This window comes from Eptesicus fuscus, chromosome 5 (assembly GCF_027574615.1).
Source record: "Eptesicus fuscus isolate TK198812 chromosome 5, DD_ASM_mEF_20220401, whole genome shotgun sequence".
NCBI classification, from domain to species: domain Eukaryota; kingdom Metazoa; phylum Chordata; class Mammalia; order Chiroptera; family Vespertilionidae; genus Eptesicus; species Eptesicus fuscus.
The window spans coordinates 43271620-43294771 of NC_072477.1; the positions used below are offsets into that span (position 1 = coordinate 43271620).

Below are 23152 nucleotides of genomic sequence, written 5' to 3' on the forward strand. Positions count from 1 at the left end.
TTGGGTTGTGTGAAGATGTTTGCAAAGAAGGTCTCTTTTGGACACTCACCAACTGTGGTGCGGAGAGGCCACAAAGAGAGAGGAGGCGTAAAAACAGGTAGGAAAGGGTAACCATTTATGCCTATCCTGACAAAACATTAAATTAAAAGTTTAAAAGTTGTTAGGTGACTTCTCTTCATTTCTAACACATACACCTCTGGGACTCATCACGCCTTGTTTCTGAATTCACTTGGTCATCTGTGGAGGGCCCTGGGTCAGAAACCCATGCACCTGGCCTACATGGGTCTAAAGGACAGTTCTTTGCCACCTGTTTCAGACATGGGACGACAGCTCTTCTTAGAGTCTGGAGAAGTTTTTGCTTCCCCCATGCATAGCATGTTACTTACAGGAACCGGCCCAAAGGCGTTAGTTCTGGATGGGCCCTCATTATGGTTTCATCTGTGTGGTTCCTTTCTCTTCAGTCTTCAAAGGGGGCTGTCAACGGACTGATCGTAAACCTGACAGCATCACAGTCTGTTCACACATGTTCAGGAAGCTTCAGTTTGATTGTCAATTGTACTGTGTGTGCCAGTGTGATGCTTCTTTTAAAAATCACCTATCATGGCCCTGGCTGGGTAGCTCAGGTGGTTAGAGTGTTGTCTGGATACGCCAAGGTTGTGGGTTTGATCCCCAGTCAGGGCACATGGAAGAACCAACCAATGAATGCATAAATAAGTGGAACAAGAAATCAATGTTTCTCTCTCCCCCTTCCTCTCTCTCTAAAATCAATTAAAAAAGAAAATCACCTATCATGTATGTACACGTGCATGGGAGCATGTGTGTGAACACACATGCACAGTGGCACTAGGGTGAGAACATTCATTTATCTTCCTAAAACCAAAAGCACTTTCAATTTACCCTACGTCAGAAAACCTGCATAGCTTTCTTCAGTGATTGTAGAGACATTTGAATTATTGAAGATCATAATGCTTCCCTCTTGAGTGCAGGCAATTCCTAAAAGTGTTTAAGACTCCTGATCACAGGAGAATTCCCATATGCTGCCTGTAGCTGGGATTGAAACCTATAGGCAAGATGGGGAAAATAAAAGAGTGCTTCTAATTCTAAGTACAACTTCTGCTTATGGCCTTCTGAAACAACATACTTAAATGTAGCAAATTGTCTTTGCAAGTCTCCTGTTGAATACTAACACAGCTTCCAGCTTCATTTTAGAAATGTCATGGAGTTATTAGGTTCGCTAAGTCAGAAGGACTCAAGTTTTACTGCTGTCCTTCCCTCTAGCATCGAACTTGGGGTTCTGTAGGTCCCTTTGGTTGGATGAAGGCCATAGGGGGTGTTGGACCTCAGAGCTTCTCAGCAGGTCCTGGGACCTGATTAAAACGGGTTTGTTTCTCCTCCCGAGTCCAGCTCTACTTCTCTTCTTAATAAGCAAAAAGATCAAGGGGGTTCCTGCGAGCAAGGGTACTCCACAGGGCAGGTGGGTTGTGGAGGAGAAAAAGGCTACTACCTAAGTCCCCCAAGACATCTGGCACCTTCTCCAGGCTACCCTTCCAAATGTACACTCTGTTCCTGTCAAGGAGGGTGACAGGAGGGGACCCAGGGGGACTGTCAAACAAGGGCTTTTAAGTCAAGAGGATCTCCGGGACCCAGAGAGGCTCAGCAGAGAGGTGGGAGATACTTCTCTGAAAAGGTACCTCTAGGGCATCCGTGTGGGGTCCTATTAACCACTGGAATTCCTCTTTCATCTGTTAGATATATGTGGACCTCAAGTAGAGCTTCCTTGGCAAAAAGGGTACGAAGCCCACTGTTGCGAGGCAGAAGAACCCTCTGGCAGCTGTCAGAGCAGCGGTGGCCGAGCCCCATCCCCTCTCATATCCCACCCACACTAAGGCCCATCTGGTCTCTCGACGTTTGTTCTCCTTCTCCATGACTGACCTAGCCCACCGTCTCCATGGAGATGTACCTTCCGCCAGCCCCAGGACCTGCTGATTGACATGCGGATAGGGGTGACCCATAGACCTCTGGCCTGACCCACCAAGAGGAAGTATAGGGAAGGGAGATGACAAGTGTGGTTTTGGAGAGTTCGACCATGAGGACTTTATAGGGAAGTTCTGTAGAATATATTGGGTCTAGGAATCTGAAGCTAAAAAAAAAAAATTGGGGTTAGAAAAATCTGGGTTTTGTCAGAAGTTGCTGGTAATGGAAGCAGATGTACTTGCCCAGGGCAGCGAGCTGAGAAGAGAACCGAGGGAAACCCCACACAGATGTAACCCTGGAACACCCCACGCTCTCCCCCTCCCACCCAGACCTTCCTCTTTCTGGAATGCCCTCTCCCCTCTCCTTTGACCTGTACATTTATGGTCCAGAAACACATTTTGAAGTGGTTAAGTGACTTGCCTGAGGTTCTTTCTCCCTCCAAAAGGGAAGAGCCTGGCACATGGCCAGAGCTCAGGAAGCGGCGGCCCAGTGCTGCCGAACTCGAGAGCTCCAGGCAGCTGAAGTTGCTTACCGGCACGGACAGGGCAGTAAGGGGGCTCTTCTTCTCTTTCTTGGGGAGGCGGGGGGGCACGGTAAGGGTGCTAATACTGCAATCCAGGTGGCCGTTGGTCAGGTACAAGGCGAGCTGAGTCAGGGCCAGCTGGTCGCTGTATGCGAGGTCGAGGCCTGTGGCCCACACCTGATTAAAACAGGAGGGTGGGTGAGATTAGCCACGAGGGGGAGAAAGCCACACCCACCAGCCCTGCCCAAACCACAGAGACCCAACTGAACCGGTGAGTGGATGTTTTTGCTTCTGTTTCTACTTCCTGCAGCTGAGGGACGGCACCTCCAGTCTGGTTGGAATCCCAAGATTCAAGGTTCTTGCGGGAAGTTCCCCAAGGGAAAACCCCTGGCTAAGACAGTCTGCTCGCTATGCCCGGGCCAGGTGCTCCTGTGGACTTGGAGTTGCCTGCGTGTTGTCTGCTGTTTCTAAGATGGTCAGTGCAATGTTTGCTACTGAGAAGTGAGACTGGACAGTGAGGGGATGGGCAGCTAAAGGGTAGCAAGCAGAAGGGGAAGAGTGAGCAAATATGAGAAAAGGGCAGTTTTGCCCTGATTCCGGAAAAAGCAGTGCTGGCCTCCGGGGGAATGTCAATGTGACACTTACCGGAAACGAGGTTGGTGTGGAAGTCTTAGTTCCACCACTGCTTTACCATGAGATGCAGGAAAGTTACTTTGCCACCCCACGATGCCAGAGTATCCTCGACTGGGAAACAATGATAACACCCACCCAAGCTGAACTGCAGGGTTATTAGAAGGACACCATGACCCAATAAAAATGAAAATGCTTTGAAAGTAGACTTATGTAAACTACATGTTACTATAAGCTACTGCTTAGCGACGGGCATTAATTCCTTGGACAGATATTTACTGAGCATCTGCTATGGGCTACACTAGAGATGGCAAAAGTGGGTCGTGTACTACCTCTCCCCTCCCCTTGCTTGCCCCTGTTATCTCCAAGCCCACACGGAAGCCAGAGCACCTTGAGTCCTCCTCAGTTCGATGCTCAAGGCATATTACTGAGCTAGGCACGGGGGTGTCAAAGGTAAATAGGACAAGTCCTGCGATCAAGAAGGGGAGCCCAGAAACACATGTATTCAATGAATTACAGCCAACGCAACACTCGATATAATAAAGGGACAGCACCAAGTGCTGCGGAGGCGGAAAGGAAGGGCAGACTGCGTGTGTCCAGTGAAGTCAGGGCTGCATCATGGAGAAGTGACATTTGAGCTTCAAAAAGCAGCACAAACATGACTGCCTCCCGCGTACCAGGTGCCTACAATGTGCCAGGTGCTTCGCCCCCACCTCGGATCTTTGTAACACCCTAAACAACAGCACCCCCATGTCCTAGAGGAAGAAACAGAGGTTCAGAGAGGCACCCAGTTCCCACACAGCTAGGAAGGGGTGGTGCTGGGACTTGAACCCAGTTCTGCCTGGCTTCCAGCCCACCCTCTTCCCATTCCCTGCGGGAGGAGACGGCGGCGTTGAGCTTGGCCCACCCGATCCTTTCCCTGTACCAGTTTCCCAGTCGAGTTAAAAGTGAAAGTTGCTGAGGATCAAAACATGTTCTTGTTTAATATAATCCATGCCACGGAAGTGTCTTGTGGCGAAAACATGAAGTATTGTATTTCTGGAGTATGCTGTAATTAGCAGTAATGCATTTTCACTGTAGGAAGTTGGAAACGAACACATTTTCAGAAGACTTGATTAAACATTTTTTTTTTCCCTCTTAGAAGGCCTCCATGTGCCCCCCACACCAACTCGGTGTGGTAAAATACATAATACATCTGCCCTAGAGTGGACTCCTCTCAAACAAATCTAGCAGTGAGTGACTTGAGTAAGCATTGAATGTAAATGGCATCATTATAAGGATATTAGGAGGTCAAGCTGTCAAGGGCCCCTTGCTAAACTGAAGCTAATTTCAGGAGTCATATTCGCACAGTAATGCCCTTTTATAATAGCAAATAAATCACATTTGCAACAATTGTTAAAAACTAACTGCCAAGTATCTGTTGCAGCTGTAAATATCCTATTTGTCAACTTGGATATTTCCCGCTGTATGGCATAAAATGCAGATGAGATGGGGACAGCCACTTTTCCTTTAGTACCAGAGAGTGAAAGTGCTGTTCTCACGTGTCAGGCAATTTTTTCAGATCCCTCATCTTGGTGTTTTAGTGTCCTGATCAAAGGGAAGTAAATACAGCAAATGTGATGAATATTTATGTGAATGACATTAATGCTTTGGTGATAAGGATTTTAATGAGAAGGTCACCATGTAAGGGAAAGAGTGAGAGCCAAGGAGTCAGAGGGCCTGCATCTGGCCCTCAGAGAGTGTAAACTTGCACGACTTATTTAAGTGCTCTCCATCTCAGTATCCTTAAGTGTAAAAGGAGCAAATGACAACATTTATGGGACTTTGGAAACAAAATGGAATAAATGCACATAAAATTGCCTATCACATGATAAAGTTCGATACAAATGTGATTTACAATTATCGAACGTTTCCTGTAGGAGTAGGATCTTAGGAGACACATTTTCAGTGGCCTGTGTAGCTATTAGATTGCTCCATTTAATACCTCTTTTCCCCATGTATAATCATGGTGTGCAACCTCACAACTCAGTGTAGCAGGTGGTTAGGTTTGGGCAAGATTGGTGTTACTCTATCTCGATTTGACCACTGACGATACCGAGATCAAAAAATGGCTTTAGGCCCTGGCTGGAAGTCTCAGTTGGTTGGAGCATCGTCCTGTACACCAAAAGGTCATGGGTTTTCTTTCCTGTCAGGGTACACACCTAGGTTTCGGGTTTGATTCCCAGTTAGGGCACATCCAGGTGGCAACTGACTGTGTTTCTCTCCCACATCAATGTTTTTTTGTTTTGTTTTTTATGTGTTTTTGTTTTTTGTTTTTAAATTGATTTCAGAGAGGAAGGGATAGGGAGAGAGAGAGAGAAACATCAATGATGGGAGAGGATCATTGATCGGCTGCCTCCTGCACGCCCCATTGGGGATCGAGCCTGTAACCTGGGCATGTGCCCTGACTGGGAATCGAACCGTGACCTCCTGGTTCATAGGTCAACGCTCAACCATTGAGCCGCGCTGGTCAGCCTCAATGTTTCTCTCTCTCCCCCCCCTCCCCCCTTCCTCTTTCTCTAAAAATAAATTTTAAAAAACAAACCAAAACAAACATCCTCGGGTGAGGATTAAAAAAAAATAGGGAGCTTCAGAGTTTGCCTAAGATTATAGAGCACAGGTCAGAGTGCTGGTCTTCCAGAGCCAAGTCCTTTGGCTTCCCCAGGCTGCCCTAACCCCTGGGTTCACAAAAGAAATAGACCGAGTTTCTTTAAGCCTTTCATCAACAGCAGGCTTGCCTGAATTGCTCAGATAATTGTTCTGTTCTCCATCTGGATTTTCCATTGCAGACACCGCCTGAGGCAGGCTTGTTTTGTGTACAGGGGCTCCTATCTCCCCCTCTAGACTGTCAGCCCCTTTGGGGAAGCTGCAGAGTCTTTGTCTTCCCACAGCACCCACAGCACCCAGTGTCAGGGCAGGGCTAGGCTCCCCCTTCACTGTGAACTCCTTGGCAACCTTTCAGGAACAGGGTGGGTCTCCTGAAGCTGGATTCAGATTCAAATGCAGCAAACATTCATTGGGCATCTCCTCTGGGCCAGCCCCCGGCTTTCACACACATCTCACTAATCCTGTTCTTGATTTTGGACTTCAATGTTCACTTTGGAGCCTAATCTCTCTCTGCACTGGATGCGCCCATCACAGGTCAGATGAGTGATGATGGCAACCTGTACAAAGGCTCTGTGAGTGGGGATGGGGAGAAGTGGATGGGTTTTTAAATGTTTAGGAGGTGGCTTTGATATGACTTGCAGGACTTGTAATGACTAGCTTGACAGATTAATTGATTAGATGCGAGGTTGAGGGTGAAGGTTAGAGCTGGAAAGACCCTTAAAAACCATCTAATGCAATCAGTTTACTTTATAAATGGAGCAACTCTGGTCTGAGAAGTGATTTGCCCTAGGTTAGAGAGCCAGGTACCGAAGGTGTGGGATGAGAAACCAAGGTGTTTCAGCTCCCAGTCATAAATCACTTGTTGATATTGTTTGACTGATTGATGATATTCAAAAATCATCTTGTTAAAAATGGCTAGAATACCAGAGAGATTTACATCGAGGCCTTGAGAAGCACAAGCAACATAAAAATACTCATCTCAGCATTACTTGTCATATTGAAAAATTGCAGCTGTCCAACATCTGGGCCTTGGTTAAGAAGCTTATGACACATTCAAGTGATGGGCTGGTCTATGGTCTTATCACTGAAGATAATGATTGTGAATAACGTTTGATGACATAACAAGATACCACAAAACAGCAAGGGAAGGATATAAAGTCGTAGGGGCAATGTGACTTCCACTTTGCAAAAATAATATCATGCATAGAAAAGACTAGATGAGCATATAACAAAATGTGAATAGTCTATTGTTAATACTAGCAGAATTATGGCAAGTGCAATTATATGGACTTTCATGTATTCCTAGATGGGCACTATCTAATATGGAAGCCACTAGCCACTTGTGGCTATTGAGCCCTTGAAATGTGGCTGGTTCAAATTAAGGTGTGCTATACACGGAAAATCCACACCAGCTTTTGAAGACGAAGGAGATACAGAGAATGTGAAATATCTCATAATATTTTATGCTGGTTACATGTTTGATGATAACATTTGGGTTATGTTAAATGAAATACGTTCACCTATTTTTAAATGAGGCTACAGAAAATAAAAACGACACATGTGGCTTACATTCTATTTCGATTGGATTGGTCGGGAAAAGTCCCTGGCACTTCAGCAGGGGCGGGGCCAGAAGGGTGGGTGGGGAGGAGTGCCACGGAGGCCGGCTCTCCATTGCCCTCGCCTGGGTGCCGTGCTCACCGCAGCTGCCTCGGAGGCCTGGGGTGGAGGGGCCAGAACACAGGGCAGAAGGTAAAGCCAAGACACTACAGCAACCTTTGTTCTTACAAAAGCGTGTGAGAACCGGAAGACAGGGCCAGGCGGAGGCAAACTTGCCCAGAATTGTTCTGTTCCCAGGCTCTGCGCCCTGTTTGGACCACAAGCTTTGGGGTGCTTCTGTGTGGGGAGGAGTGGCAGAGAGGCCCAATATTGAGCCCTTTTTGCCTTAGGTGTTCCAGGCAGATGGAGGCCGCCTGCTCACCCCTGCTGCTTCTGCCTCTCGCCTGTGACAGGCAGGATGGATGGGTGGCAGAGCGTGCAGATGCAGGCAGATGTGCCCAGGCCCTATATTCTGTGACTGTCTCCAAGTGCAAATAACGTTCTGTGGCAAAGGGTTTGGTCTTGCCAACCTACTCTTATGGGCATCAGGGCAGGGATGGGACCTAGAGACTAATTTATAGATCAAATGACTCTAGAATTTCAGAGCTTTAAGAATCTATAGATGCTTTGCAGACCCATCTCTAGGTTTTCTTTTCCCTTCTCTCTCCTCCTTCCCTCCCCCCCCCCCTCCTTCTCCTCCTCCTTCCTGAAGCTCAGGAGGGTGACTTGCTGAAGGCCCCAGTCCTTGGTACCAGGGTCTGAGACAAATAGCTGTGATCCTCGGCAGGTCACCTCTTTGGACTGCACTTTCCTCAACTGATCACTGGGGATACTAGCCCTGGTGGACCTTCCCTCGGTTGCCTCCAGGCGCATCAATGAGGCTAACTGGGGACTGTGAACATTTCTCACTCGTGGAGAATTTTTGAAGATACTGGTCCTCAAATAAAGGCAACCACGAGATGCAGCGATGAGACTCCACTGTCCAGAGACGGCATCTGGGTGCAGAGGGTGCCACGCAGCCCACCCTCCTCAGCAGTCCCAACCTGACAGGAAACCCACTGCTGGGCCACTTGTTTTTTTTCTAGAGCGAGATCAAGCCCTCAGTCAGACCCACGGTCCCCGTCGCTATGCTGAAGCTGTGGAGGCCGGGCCACCTGCCTGCTCCTCTGCTTGCTGGGCAGGACAGCATGGGTAGGCCAAGGCTCCCCCTGTCCATACTGGTTTGGCTGCAATAGAGCCAAGGGCTTAGTTCCTATTTACAACGGTGGAGGCCGCTGGGAATCCACTGGGAAGTGTTGAGCAGAGAACTGACATGATCTGACTTATTATTATTATTATTATTTGTTTGTTTGTTTGTTTTGATCTGACATATTTTTAAAGGGGGTTGTGGTGAGGAGAAGGGACCACGAGGGGTCAGGGATGGGAACAGGGGGGGCCAGCCAGTTAGGAGGCCATTGCAGTAATCCGGGTGGGAGCTGATGACGGCTGGACCGACATGGTGATAGTAGAGGGTAAAAGAAGTGGTGGAGGCAAGTGGCTTCACCGGAATGGGAAGAACACTGGGCCAGAGTTGACTTCAGTGGGAGAGGTGACCTTGCCCTTCCCTGTCTGTGTGATCTCAACTTCCTTCTCCTCTCTGGGCCTCAGTTTCCTCATCTATGGACACAGACCTATCTTTGATAGTCTTTATCTCCGAGGGCCTGTGAGGGTCAGTGACTACACGAGATTTGGGTCTGGCAGACACAAACCTGTGTGACTATCAGGAACAGAGCCAGGGGCGGGCATAAGAACTCCCTTGCCTGGCTCTTGACTTCAGTGTTCTTGCCCACTTTACAAAGGCTGTGAGTACATTCACCTCTTCTCAGATGCTGTTTAAAAACAAGCCCCAGAACCCTGGCTTTCAGGTTGAGAGCACACTTTTTTAGTGATGTCTCTTCGCATTTGATTTTTCAATCCCCAGGCAGCACCAAGCTCTCCGTCGTGGTAAATAACACACCTGAGGCTTCATTTTTAAAGACGGTGGTACAGTGCACTGTAATAATTTCCAGTTAATACAATGTTAATGTGATTATGATATTTGTTAAGAATTGTTTAAATTACGTAAAAAAAGTCCATAGGCAGAGGGGATTGCAGCCTCTTGGCATGTTGCCACCTAGTGGCAGCTGCTGGGATGGCCCAGTCTCTTGCAGAGGCAAAGAACTGCGGTCTCTGCTGTACAGGACAGTCATCCTGGGCCCTGATCAACTGTTGAGACTCTTAGTATTCATATTGGAGGCCTTCTCCTCTGTCTCTATTAATCCTACTTATCCTTCTTGGCACGATTTAAATAACTGCTCCACGAGGCTGTCTCTGAGCAACTAGAGAGCAACCATTCTCTGCACCATTCACCCTGGACACTGCCTTATACCGGGCCTTTGGACTCCGAGGCCAGAGGCAGCAAAACATCAGGGCCCTGTCACTGAACGTTCAGGGCTCAGAGTCCACCATGCCTCGGGCCTCCATGATTTTCAAAGGCCTTCAAAATGTTTGGATTCTGGGGGGAAAAAAAAGTTACTGGCTTCCAAATAAGAAAACTGCAAAAATAACAATAAACATTTAAAAGAGATCAACCACATTGACATGTCAGTTAAATGCAACACAATTGTTACAGTTAGGTTTATTCCATGGGAGTGCATTTAATGCATTTGAAAGCATGTAGGGTGATGGAATTTCTAAAACGAAAAACACGCAGGGCTCAGAGAGGTCTTAAACATCTCTGTCTACAGACCTAAAATGACCTCTGTCATTCCCACGTCCTCATTTATGGATGAGGACTCTGAGGGGACTCACTCACTCAGGTCCCTCAGTTGGGGGAAGAGCTGGGATCAAAGCCCAAGTGTTCTGTCCTGGTCAGCTCTGTCCATGACACTGAATTAGCAGCATTAATAGCCCGATTTCTTCATAGTGCCAGGAGCTTCTCTGTGACTTTGGAAAAATTTTCAGGATATGCAGGAACAATATTCAAAATTAATTTGGGTATCCAAAATGGAAAATATTGAAATTAAACCTGCATCATTAACAATGGCATTTACGTTTTCCAATTTTGTAAAAATATCACAAATCTCTTCATATACCCTTGCTTTCTCTGCTTCCTTTTCCAAGTGCCTTCTTCTTCCTCTATACATTTACCATCCTCCCTCTATTACTTTTTAGACTGATGGCCTCACTGATATTGTTTGTATAATTGTTTTATATGTATTCTTAACATACAGAAATACTCATTTCTTTTTAAGTATTTCCTTAATTTTTTATGATGAATTTTGGGAAGACCACTCTCATATTTTGACATTGAGCACTAAACTGTAATAAACATGAAAACCCAATTGTTATAACCTATCAGGTTTCTAGGACCAGTAATTGTAAATGCTTCTTCTATGGCAACTCAGTATAATAACCCCATGCTGTAGATAGTTATTCTCCTCCTTTAATTTTCACGCTATAACGTAAATGTCAGGGCTGGTGAGTGATTTGCTTAGTTGAGAAGTATTCCTTCAAAGTCACTATAAATAATCTCTAAAAGGATTTTGTTGAATTTTCAAAGCAGAAAGCTCCTGTCCTGTAGCTCCCATCAGGAGGATTCCTGTGCTAGACTCTGCGGGGTGGAGGCCTGCCGGCCAAAGTGCGATGAGGATGGGCCCGCAGCACTGGTCCCAGCAGCGCAACGAGCTGGCACAGAGTTCGCCTTTCCTCCCCAGTTCCCTCAGCAGCTCCGGTAAATCACATACCTATATACACTGAGTGGCCAGGTTATTATGACCACCCCCATCAGTACTTCGTTGGGCCACCTTTTGCCTTCAATACTGCGGCGATTCTTCTTGGCATTGACTCCATGAGATGTTGAAAGGTGATGGGAGGAATCTGACACCATGCCTGATGAATAGCACTGTCTGGTTCTGTGAGATTTGATGGTTGTGGAACCAGCTGCCTGATGGCTCTTTTAACTTCGTCCCACAAATGCTCAATTGGATTGAGATCTGGTGATTGTGGGGGCCACCTAAGCAAGGTAAAGTCTCCCTCATGTTCTTGAAACCACTCCTGCACAAATTTCCACAATACGAGCACCGTGGCATGGTGCATTGTCTTGTTGGAAGAAGCCATCCCCATTGGGATACGCCATCAACATGATAGGATGAAATTAATCAGCAACGATGCTTACGTATGTTGTGCTATTCAGATGTTGTTCCACATGAATTAAAGGGCCCAAATCATGCCAGGAAAACATGCCCCAAACCATAATACTGTCCCCACCAGCTTGAAGGGTTGTACTCATGCATGTGGGGTGCATGCTTTCATGCTGTTTCCATGAAATTCTCACTCTGCCATCTGCATGATGCAACTGGAAATGTGATTCATCGGACCACATGACTTTTTTCCAACGCTCGACTGTCCAATCCTTGTGTTCCTGTGCGAATTGGAGACGTTTTATCTTGGTAACTGCAGACAGCAAAGGTGTTTGAACAGGCCTTCGACTTCCATATCCCATACGATTCAGTGTACGGCTAATTTGCCTACAAACGTCAGGTGGTCATAATAATCTGGCCACTCAGTGTATTTTTTACAAAGAACTACCTTGGTTGCAGAGTCTGTACACAAGAAACATGAATGTCAGAGCAATGGCCTTGGAGTTGGCCTAGTCTAGCCCCCCTCAAACTCTAAGCACGAGACTCAAGAGGGAAAGAGACCTGGTCAGGAGTCAAGTTCAGACCAGAACTCGGAGCTCATGACTTCAAGTCCAAGGCAAGTTTGTTTACATTTGGAAATTCCTAGAGAGGAGAATTAGACTGAAAACAGGGACTTCTTCTTATTCATCTCTGCATCCTTCATAATGCCTAGTGCAGCACCCCTGCCTGACATGTATGCACAATAAATCTTTGTTGGATGATTCAATTAAATAACGCAAAGACAAAAAAAAACCCTTCCCTTTAAAACACGGATAGGAGAAATGCCATTCAAACTCACCAGGATGGCTGAAATAAAAAAGATAGTAACAAGTATTAACAAATATATGAAGAAATTGGAACCTCATATGTTGCTAGTGAGACTGTAAAATGGTGCAACCACTTTAAAAAACAGTTTGGTAGTTTCTCAAAAAGTTAAACTTTCAGCTACCATATGACCCATCAATTCTACTCCTATGTATAATCAGGAAAAATGAAACCAGGTACACCCAAAACTTGTACATGAATGTTCATCTACATATATAAAACCCTAAAATGCAAATAGACCGAAAGGCAGAACAACCGAACAACCGGTTGCTATGACGTGCACTGACCACCAGGGGGTGCACGTGGAACATGGTGGGCATCGGCCGTGGCGGGATGGTGGAATAGATGAGTGGGGGCACCAGACCAAGGCGGAGCACCAGTTGCTGTCATCGGGGCGAGCCTCTGGTGATTACTGAAAATTCTTTGCTCCTGCACACCACGGTTCCGCCTGTTGCTCACACCCGATGTTGGTGCCTGGCGCCGGCCCCAATCTGCTCAGTGCCATGTGAGCAGTGGCTGCTGGCCCTGATCACCCCTGAGGGCTTCTCCACCTCTCCCTGCTCCTGAGGGGCAATCGGGGCCAACAGCCGCCTCTTGCACCCACTGTTGGCGCCAGCACTGCTCACGCCCGCAGTCACACCAGAGCCACCGCTCGCATGCACTGCTGGTGCCAGCCCCAATGGCTCTACACCATCAGCAGGTGCAAGTGGGGCCAGCGCCGTCAGTGCTTGGGAACAGCGGTGGGAGCAGGGCTTCTGGCAGACAGGGGACTGGGGGTGGGGGAGGGGTTGGGCAGGGGCTCAAAGGATGGGCCGAGACCTGCCTCTGTGCCCATCACAGCATCACAGCCCACATTCCTTTCAAGGTGCACAAATTTGTGCACTGGGCCCCTAGCAACATTATAATAGTCAAAAAGTGGAGGCATATCAAATGTCTATCAACTGATTAATAGATAAACAAATGTGGTACATCCACACAGTGGACTATTATTCAGTCATTTAAAAGAATGAAGCATTGATTCATGCTATAACATGATGAACCTCGAAAGCATTATGTCACAAAAGACAAAATGGATAATCCCATTTATATGAAATGTCCAGATAAGGGAAATTCATAGACACAGAGAATGGTTCCTACTGGCTGGGGGGGAAGAGCGTATGGGAATGATTTCTAATAGGTTCAGGGATTTTTTTTGTGTGTGTAAGAGAAATGGTCTAAAATTAGATACTGATGATGGTTGTATAATTCTGTGAATATACTAAAAACTACGTTAGTATATTTAAAAGAGTGAATTTTATGGCATGTGATATCTCAATAGAGATGTTACAAACAAAAACTCTCTCTCTCTCTCTCTCTCTCTCTCTCTCTCTCTCCAGTTTCCAGGAGTCCCATTTTTGGAAGAACGCCTGCACAATTGGTATGGCCACTTGTTTTCACTACTAGTGTAAATAATGACTGAATGAGGGGCCCATGATAAACCACCTTCCAAACCGCCCTCTGAATTTATTCTAGGCATTCTTCAAGCCTTTGCCTTAAAAAGCATTTCCATGCAGGTAAAAAATATCTGCTACCTACACTGAAGCAAACCAGTGCCCAGCCAGGTTTAATACCTGAGGCCCAATAAGCAGAAAGGGATAATATATTAGCATCTGGAAAAAGACTCAATGAGCTCTGAGGACACAGTGGGACTTCCTCCTGCTCCCCATCACAGGGTTTCATTTTGTATCAGCTCCTGGACTGAGTGGGGCCTGGTCAAATCTAGAAGACCAGCTGGGTCGGTCAGTGGGCACATCCACTTTTCTTCTTCCTTCCTATTGCTCATTCCAGGGTCCTCCCAGCACTTTGGCCTGGCTTCTGTGGTTTGAGGAGCCCCCTCCCCCAAGCCCTATGCTCCCCACAGGGATACTTCCTTATTCCCATCATGTTAATCCAATCAATTCTGATCCTTTGCTGACTGTGGAGGGCTGTTTTAATGGAACCTTTTGGAGTTGGTTATCTGAGAGATGAATCTGGATCCTAGGATTTTGCCTTGTTGCCTATGGACTCTGGTGTTTGAAAGATTCAGCACCCAATGGAGCCAATATGCTTTCTTTATTGATGACAGCAATATTTAGGAAGCTGCCCATTTGACTACGTGGAGAGTAGACTCTAGGAGGGAGACCTATGGAAGGAAAATGGAACAGAAATTAATGTATATTAAGGGCCTATTATGTACAAGGCACTCTGGTAAGTATTTTCTCATGTCATCTCACAACTTTGTGAAGTGGATATTAACATCCTCATTAAAATATATATATATATATGTATAAATATATATATATATTTACTGATTTCAGAGAGGAAGGGAGAGGGAGAGAGATAGAAACATTAATTATGTGAGAGAATCATTGATCAGCTGCCTCCTGCACACCCCACACTGGGGATGGAGCCTGCAACCTGGGCAAAGGGTCTGACTGGGAATCGAACCATGACCTCCTGGTCCATAGGTCAATGCTCAACCACTGAACCATGCCTGTCCGGCCTAACATCCTCATTTTATAGAAGTGGAAGCAGAGGCTCAAAGAACCCAGAAACGTGCCCAAGTTCCACAGCTGTGTGGCAGGAACTGGGATCCAGATCAATGTGCCTGACTCTGAAGTCCAGGTTTCCTCTCCCAGGCTTCACCTTGGAGATTATCCTCCCCATGGGGAGGGAAACAGATGCCTGGTGGGATGTGAGCGAGCATCATCAGGCTGGCGTCACACCCAGACACACCACCGATTACTGAAGCGAAAGGAAGACCTGTGATTTACTGGGGACTTTGGACAAGTCACTTACCACCTTTCTGCCTCACCTGCCCCATTACTTGAGAGCCAAAAATCAGAGTTGTATAAGGACAAGGAAATGTTGTCCTTCAGGGCAGGCAAAAAGCCAAGGCTCCTATCTGTGATCAATACAAGCCCTGTGGTACTTCCCAGGAATCTACGGGCGGAGCCTTAGGGCCCTGCAGAGATTCCAGCTGAGTAGCTGCTGACTGGAAATCAGCCTGTAGTGTCCCCGGAGTAAGTGTCCCCTGGGCTTACCCTTCGGGCTCTGCCCCTCACACGGCCTCTGCTCCTCTGAGCTTCACCCCAGAGGCTGCTTTTAAGTGACTGACACCCTCTGATACCCGTTGTCCCCGGGTTCAATTTCTAGCAAATGAAAGAAACAGATCCAAGGAGGTATTTCCTTCCTTCCTTCCTCCTTTCCTCTCCTCCTCATCCTCAAGAGAGGGCCCTAGAAGGCTCGTCAGTCATGGCAGATAAGCGTAAATTCTTAGTTCTAGCTCCACTTCTGTTTGATAAGCATTTTACACAGCGTCCTCAAGGCAATTTGTAGAAAATAATCGTGAAATTACTTCATTATTTCCATCATCAATGAGTGAATAAAACATTTCAAAGAACATACATTGATTCCCCTCCCACCTCAAATCTGAGAGAGCATGTTCTTTGGTATACCATAAGTCTTTAATAGGAATAGAAATTTTATAGCTGTTTCTTTGAAAAGTGTCTCCTGTATATTGTGCCTCTGGAGGGCTGTCCTCTGGCCCTGCACACTTCTATTTACAGGGAGTAGGACCCTTCGTTGCTGCCACACGGGGTTCAAAAACTCAAAACCCGTTTTTCCCGTTCAGGGAAGAGCTTCAGCACAGCCCCGTTGCCCTCCCTAGTGGTAACATCAGGGGACTCCATGTTCTTCTGGGGCCACGTGTGACTCTTTTCCCGCTAATTCCTGCGTATTTCCTGCCTATGTTCTCCCTAGGGGAGGTGAATTTTGTTGTTTTATTTGGACTTGTATTGGCTCCTGACTTTGCTTGATCACGTTTCCATGGGTAGGTTTGATGTCATTTGTATTTCGAGATAGTTGTGGAAATGTCTCAAAAGGAAAACGGAAAAACAATTTAAAAACAGACGTAAGTAGGCAGGAACCCCAGAGTAGACTAGCAATATGGCGTTGCTAGGGGAAGACCAGGAAGGGAAGCCGTTTTATTTACTTATTTTTAAGGGTTTGGAACAATAGGCAACACAATGGCTCTTATGTTTAAGGAAGCAAAATGTATGTTTAGAGGAATATACATATTGTTAAAACAGTTCTATTTGCGCAAAAGATTCATGTAACTTTATAAAGGTTTTCAGGGATTTTAAAGGATTTTAAGTGCTGTGTTAGACTGTACTCGTAACAGATGTTCAACGGCATGTTTAAGTTTTTGTTTTACTGAAAAAGCCATGGATTACTTGATATTTTCTTTTTCTTAAATCATACCAAAGCCACTAACATCTTAAGTATAGCCCAAATTCATTATTTCTGAAAAACATAAAAGACTTAAAATAACATAAGGGCCCCTAAAAATAAACATCACTATTGTGGAGCTAGAAGATTTCGTTTGCTAAGTATTCCCTTCAGAATTCCAGTCTTTTGTGTCACTTCTCGTGCTTTTTTCTATGAAGACAGATGGTGTCAGTAATTGCCTATATATTTAATTAAGTTAAAAAGCTACATAGTAAGGTTTTGGCAAAAAGTAGAAAATTTCATGCTAGGAACAAAGAAAGCAAAAGAAAGCAGAGATGGATAGCATCAGACACTATTCCTCACCAAATATACATTTTGATATCCATGTACGTTGGAATGTGAGATTGGACTTCATGAATCTAATGATAAGAACAGAGGCATTTATTCTGAAAGGTAAAGCCCATACTAGAAATCCAGATGGCAGGTCTCTTATATTTTTTTAACCAGACAATAGGGAACGGCTCTACCTATTGTCCCTATCACCTCCAACCTTGGCTCAATACTTACTGGTCATTCTGAATTCCTCTGACTCTCAGTTGTGGTTGTTCTTTTTTGCCTGGGATTTTTCACCTAGCAGGCTAATTATTGTGAAATTATTATGGGGGAAAAAAGCAATAGCTACTTGTAGAAAGTGGTTTGGAAAACTGACTTAACCATTCCTGTGGTGTCTGTTTTCAATGTTCCCATCCCGTGAATCCACCTTCTGGCTTAATGGCAGTATGGCGCTCCCAGCTGTGGTGCTGAGCGTGGGCTTGCTCATTCAAACTCTTAAGGCTTAAAAATGGCTGCCACAACACTGATTTTATTCCATTGCGCTTGGTCATTAACATTTAATGATTACCTTATGTGCTGAGCACAAGGATGGAATATATTAAAAAAAAACCAGGAGATGTGTTTTCTGGCTTTAAGCTGTTCAACTCAATTCAACAAGCATATTGAGGATATACAAGGGAAACATACATTTTCTTCGGTGATGGTAGTTGAGGAGGAGGGAGTGACTTGCAAAGGATGTTCGCCATCAATTCAATGCAGTACCACAGGGAGCATCTGCTGAGAGAAGGAGCAGGCTCGGCAGCCTGCTTGGTTTGAACCTGAGTATGGTTTGAGCCCTGGATTTGTCACGTAGTAACTGTGTGACCTTGAACATGTCACTCTAGCCTCAGCTCTCATGTGTAAATTAGGGATAGTAATGCCCATTTCTCAGGGTGTGAGGATTAGAAATACTACATGTAAAATATATAACAGAGTGCCTGGCACTTGACAAAAATTCAATACATTGTTAATGTTATCATTAATAATTACTCTGGCCATCGTTACTGTACCTCAGCTCGGAGAAGCTGCAGAATGAGGTGGCAGTTGAAGTGGGATTGATTCAGGTGGGTTTCTAGGAGGAGTTGGATTGTGGAACATGTTTTGAGAGAAGGGACGTTGTATAGTGACAGAAAAGCAAGTTTTAGGAATGAAGGTGGCATGTGGGAGGCAGGAAGAGAATGTATTTATTGAACCTGAGAGGAACCAAGCATGTCAGCTTGCTTGTCTTGGAGAGCACTTTGGATATGATCAATGAGAAAAGCAATTGTGCCACATGGGGGGAGGGGGGTAGTTCAGGGGTGTTTTTTTACTTTTAAGATTTTCTAATTGATTTTTTATAAAGCTTTATTGTTGAGTATTATAGATGTTCCCTCCCTGCTCCCCACCAATGTTCCTCTCCACCTGGTTCCCCTCCCCCCATCCAGGCCTTCACTGCCCTATTGTCTGTGTCCATAGTTATTACAATATTTTTGACTATATTCCCTATGCTGTGACTGGTAACTACCAATTTGTACTTATTAATCCCTTCACCTTTTTCACCCAACACCTAACCTGCCTCCCATCTAGCAAATCTGTTTGTTCTCTTTTATCTATGAGTTTGTTTCTGTTTTGTTTGTTCTTTAGATTCTACATATTAAGTGAAACCATGTGGTATTTGTCTTTCCCTGTCTGACTTATTTTACTTAGTATAATACCATCTAGGCTCATCAATGTTGTTCCAAATGGTATAATTTCATTCTTTTTCATGACTGAGCAATATACACTGAGTGGCCAGATTATTATGATCTCTGAACGCATAATAATCTGGCCACTCAGTGTATATATTCATTTGTCTACTGATGGGTACTTGGGTTGCTACAAGACAAAATTTATCACACAAAAACAGGTGACAGCTGGAAATAGAAAAGGGCCATTCGGCTTTGTTTCTGTGATACTAGGGGACACGCTGTAAACACACAAATGTGGAGAATCTTCTGGTCTTTCTTAGCATTAGAAGGAAGCCTTTTCCTTTCCCATAGCTGCTGCCCCCCTGTAGAACTGTGGCACCTCCTGAAAAGCACAGGATGCAGGGTGACTGCCCAGATGGGCTCATCCTGAGACCTCCAAGTCCAGAGTTTCATTCATAGAAAGCAAGGATCTCCATGATGAGAGTGGGCATCTGAAGTCTTGGGTGAGGTGAGATGTAGACAGAGGAGCTGGGTCTATTATATATGTACATCAACCAAAGTTCTATCCAAGAGTTGATGCTTAGGTTTGTGTTCAATTTTCTGAAGGTCAAAATTTATAATGTAAGGGGTTAACCAAACATTTAAGGACAGTCACACAAGGTAATATTGTATACAGGCAAAGTTGGCCACTAGATTACCTGCACTATCCGTGTTAAGAAACAAAATTGTACTTGTCACTGTGAAATTCATTGTCATCACTGCTTTTGCGTTTATTGTAAAAGTCATTACTGCCACCATCATTATTATTTCTTGTATATTACAGGTCTGTTTCATTGGCACAAAGATGCAGACCTTTTAAAGGGACAGGTCTTTTCCTTTAATGCTTCAAAACCCTTGGGATCTATTTTCCTTTCCCTAAGTATTAACTTGTGATTAACAGTGTGCCTCTTATAGCATTAGAAACACTGAATAATAGCCACTTCTGTTTATACCAAAGGCTTATTAAATTTTAATTTAGACATACACTGTTAACTTTCTTATATATAAATAAAACACCTTCCCTAAAGAGAAAAAGTAAATCTCATTGAGCTCCCTCAGTGAATACCTTGAATATCTTGAAAACAGAGATAGGGAGATCTTGCAAATGAGAGTACCAGAGGGGGACTCAGAGAGAAGTATTCATTTAATACATATTTATTGTGGATCTATTATATACTAGACACAGTGATAGGTGCTGAGTATACAGCAATGAATAAGAAGGAATTATGATATTTCTGTAGACCTTGGTTTTCCACTCTCTGAAATAAATGTATTCATTTTTGATGCTTATATATCACTTTATGATTATGAAAATGCTCACTGAGTTTTAAAAATAATGCTAATTCAATTCAGATTCCACTCACAGTTTGAGAACCTGCTGAGGGCTCGGGTGACAGCTTTCCGTGTGATTATGCCATTTGATTTAATAAGAGCAGCACCTTATATCTGCTCAGCCTCTCAGAACATCCTGTGGGAAGGAGGGCAGGAACCCACCATTTGTCAATGAAAAAACCAGGCTCAGAGAGGTCCAGTGGGTTGTCAGAAGAGTCACAACTGGTAAGTGGAAAGACTGGGGCCTGAATCCATTACCAATCACGATGAAAATATTTTCAACTATCTCATTTTTAAAATTCTAGGCTGATAAATTTGTATTTAGGCATTCTTATTTTTTATATTTATGTGTTAAATTGATTGGGGTGACATTGGTCAACATGAACATACAGGTTTCAGGTGTGGGTTTCTATGTTAAAAGATCTGTATATTGCACGGTGTGCCCACCACCCAAAGTGAAATCTCCTGTCACCTTATATTAGGACCTCTTCTCCCCGCACCCCCTTTCCTCTGGCAACCACCACACTGCTGTTTGTGTTCATGAGTTTCAGTTTTACATCCCACATATAAGTGAAATCATATGTTTTTGGCTTTTCCTGACTGACTTATTTTATTTAGCATAATGTTCTCAAGATCCATCCATTCATGTTGTTGCAAATGGTGCTATTGCATCCTTTCTTATGTCTGAGTAGTATTCCATTGTGTATATGTACCACATCTTCTTTAAAAAAATTTTTTTAAAAAAATTGATTTTAGAGAGAAAGGGAAAGGGAGAGAGAGAGAGAAACATCCGTGTTGAGAGAATCATGGGTCGGCTGCCTCCTACACACCCACTACTGGGGATCCAGCCCGCAACCCGGGCATGTGCCCTTGACCAGAATCATTCATTCTGCAGGACCCTTCATTTGCAGGCTGACGCTCAATTCACTGAGCCAAACCAGCTAGGGCGTACCACATCTTCTTTATCCAATCCTCTAATGTGGGGCACTTTGGTTGTTTCCATGTCTTGGCCACCGTGAATAATGTTGCAATGAACACAGGGGTATATCTTTACGAATACATGATTTCGAGTTTTTCAGGTATATACCCAGGAGAGGAATTGCTGGGTCATGTGTAGCTCTATTCTTAATTTTTTGAGAAATTGCCAGACTGCTTTCCATAGTGGATGTACCAGTCTGCATTCCCACCAGCAGTGAATGAAGGTTCCCTTTTTTCTACAACCTCTCCAACACTTGTTATTGCTTGTCTTGTTGATAATGGCCACTCTAACAGGTGTAAGGTGGTATCTCATTGTAGTTTTGATTTGCATTTCCATAACTGCCAGTGAGGTGAACATCTTTTCATATATCTATTGGCTGTTTGTAAGCCTTCTTGGGAGAGGTGTATTTTCAGATCCTTTGCCCACTTTTTGATTGGGTTGTTCGTTTGGTGTTGCGTTTTATGAGTATTTTAAATATATATATCTTTTGTTAATTAAACCTTTGTCAGAGCTACTGTTTGTAAATTTCATCTCTCTTCTGGTTGGCTGACTCTTTGTTTTGTTGTTAGTTTCTTTTGCTGTGAAGTAGTTTTCTAGTTTGATATATTACATTCATTTATTTTTGTTTCAGCACTCTGAGAATCAGTTTTCAGAATATATTGATATTCTGTGCTATACATGGAGGTCTACATTTTTGTCTTTCCTCACAGTTTGTACTTTGTAACCAGTCTCATTTCCTTTTGTATCCAGGAAGAGCCATCATTGCTAATCGCCTGCTGCCTTTTTTTTTTTTCATCTAAACTCTTTTCGTTTTTTTTAAAGACAACACATCAATGCTCATAACAGAGATAGTTATTTCAATAGTTCACACTATCTAAAAACAAATACGTTTTTAATCTGGGAATTTCAACAGAAAGCATCTTTGCCAATCTATTTGTTTAGTGAATTTTACTTAAAGAAAAGGAACTGGGGAATCCTATCTAATAAAAGAGTAATATGCAAATTGACCATACCTCTGCTACATCCACAAGCCACGCCCACCAGCCATTCAGGAGCAAATATGCAAATAAACCCAACCAAGATGGCTGCAGCCACAGAGAACAGGAGGGAGGCTTGGGTTTCCCCTGGCAATGGAGGAAGCCAAGCTTTCCGCCTGCCCTTGCCGGCCTACACCTCCACTCAATGCTACAAAGTTTCAATTATAGAAGATAAATAAATTCCAACAGAAATGGCTGCAGCCACAAAGCAAGCAGGAGGCTTGGCTCTGCTCCAGGCTACAAAGTTTCAATTGTAGAAGATACATAAATCCCAGATACCAGGGCCTCCGCTTGGGTTGCTGGGGGGCATGGCCAGCCTGCAAACCACCACAGGCCCCTTGCCCAGGCCACCCCACACCCCAAGGAAACCCCCACCCTGATCTGGGACACCCTTCAGGGCAAACCAGCTGGACCCCACCCATGCACCAGGCCTCTATACTATCTAATAAAAGAGTAATCTGCAGATTGACCATCACTCCAACACACAAGATGGCTGCCCTATGTGGTCAAAGATCCTGCCCCCATGTGGATACAAGATGGCCACCACAAGATGGCCAGCAGGGGAGGGCAGTTGGGAGGGACCAGGCCTGCAAGGGAGGGCAGTTGGGGACAATCAAGCCTGCAGGGGAGGGAAGTTAGGGGTGACCAGGCCGGCAGAGGAGGGAAGTTGGGGGTGACTGGGCCTGCAGGGAAGGGCAGTTGGGGGGACCAGGCCTGCAGGGGAGGGCAGTTAGGGGTGACCAGGCCTGCAGGGGAGGGCAGTTAGGGGTGACCAGGCCTGCAGGGGAGGGCAGTTAGGGGTGACCAGGCCTGCAGGGGAGGGCAGTTAGGGGTGACCAGGCCTGCAGGGGAGGGCAGTTAGGGGCAAACAGGCTGGCAGGGGAGCAGTTAGGCATCAATCAGGCTGGCAGCGGAGTGGTTAGGGGGTGATCAGGCTGGCAGGCAGAAGCGGTTAGGGGCAATCAGGAAGGCAGGCAGGCGAGCAGTTGGGAGCCAGCAGTCCTGGATTGTGAGAGGGATGTCCGGGATTGGGCCTAAACAGGCAGTCGGACATCCCTCGAGGGGTCCCAGATTGGAGAGGGTGC

General features: G+C 45.2%; 1 protein-coding gene across 2 annotated transcripts in view; it reads right to left on the reverse strand.

Annotated features, from left to right (window-relative positions):
• Positions 1-23152, reverse strand: part of IQCH (IQ motif containing H) — a 219378-nt gene that overhangs the window by 26049 nt on the left and 170177 nt on the right. For both annotated transcript variants that reach the window (XM_054716102.1, XM_028141857.2), the window contains one exon: positions 2507-2674. In XM_054716102.1, coding sequence (XP_054572077.1) covers positions 2507-2674 — 168 coding nt within the window. The remainder of the gene's footprint in view (positions 1-2506; positions 2675-23152) is intronic.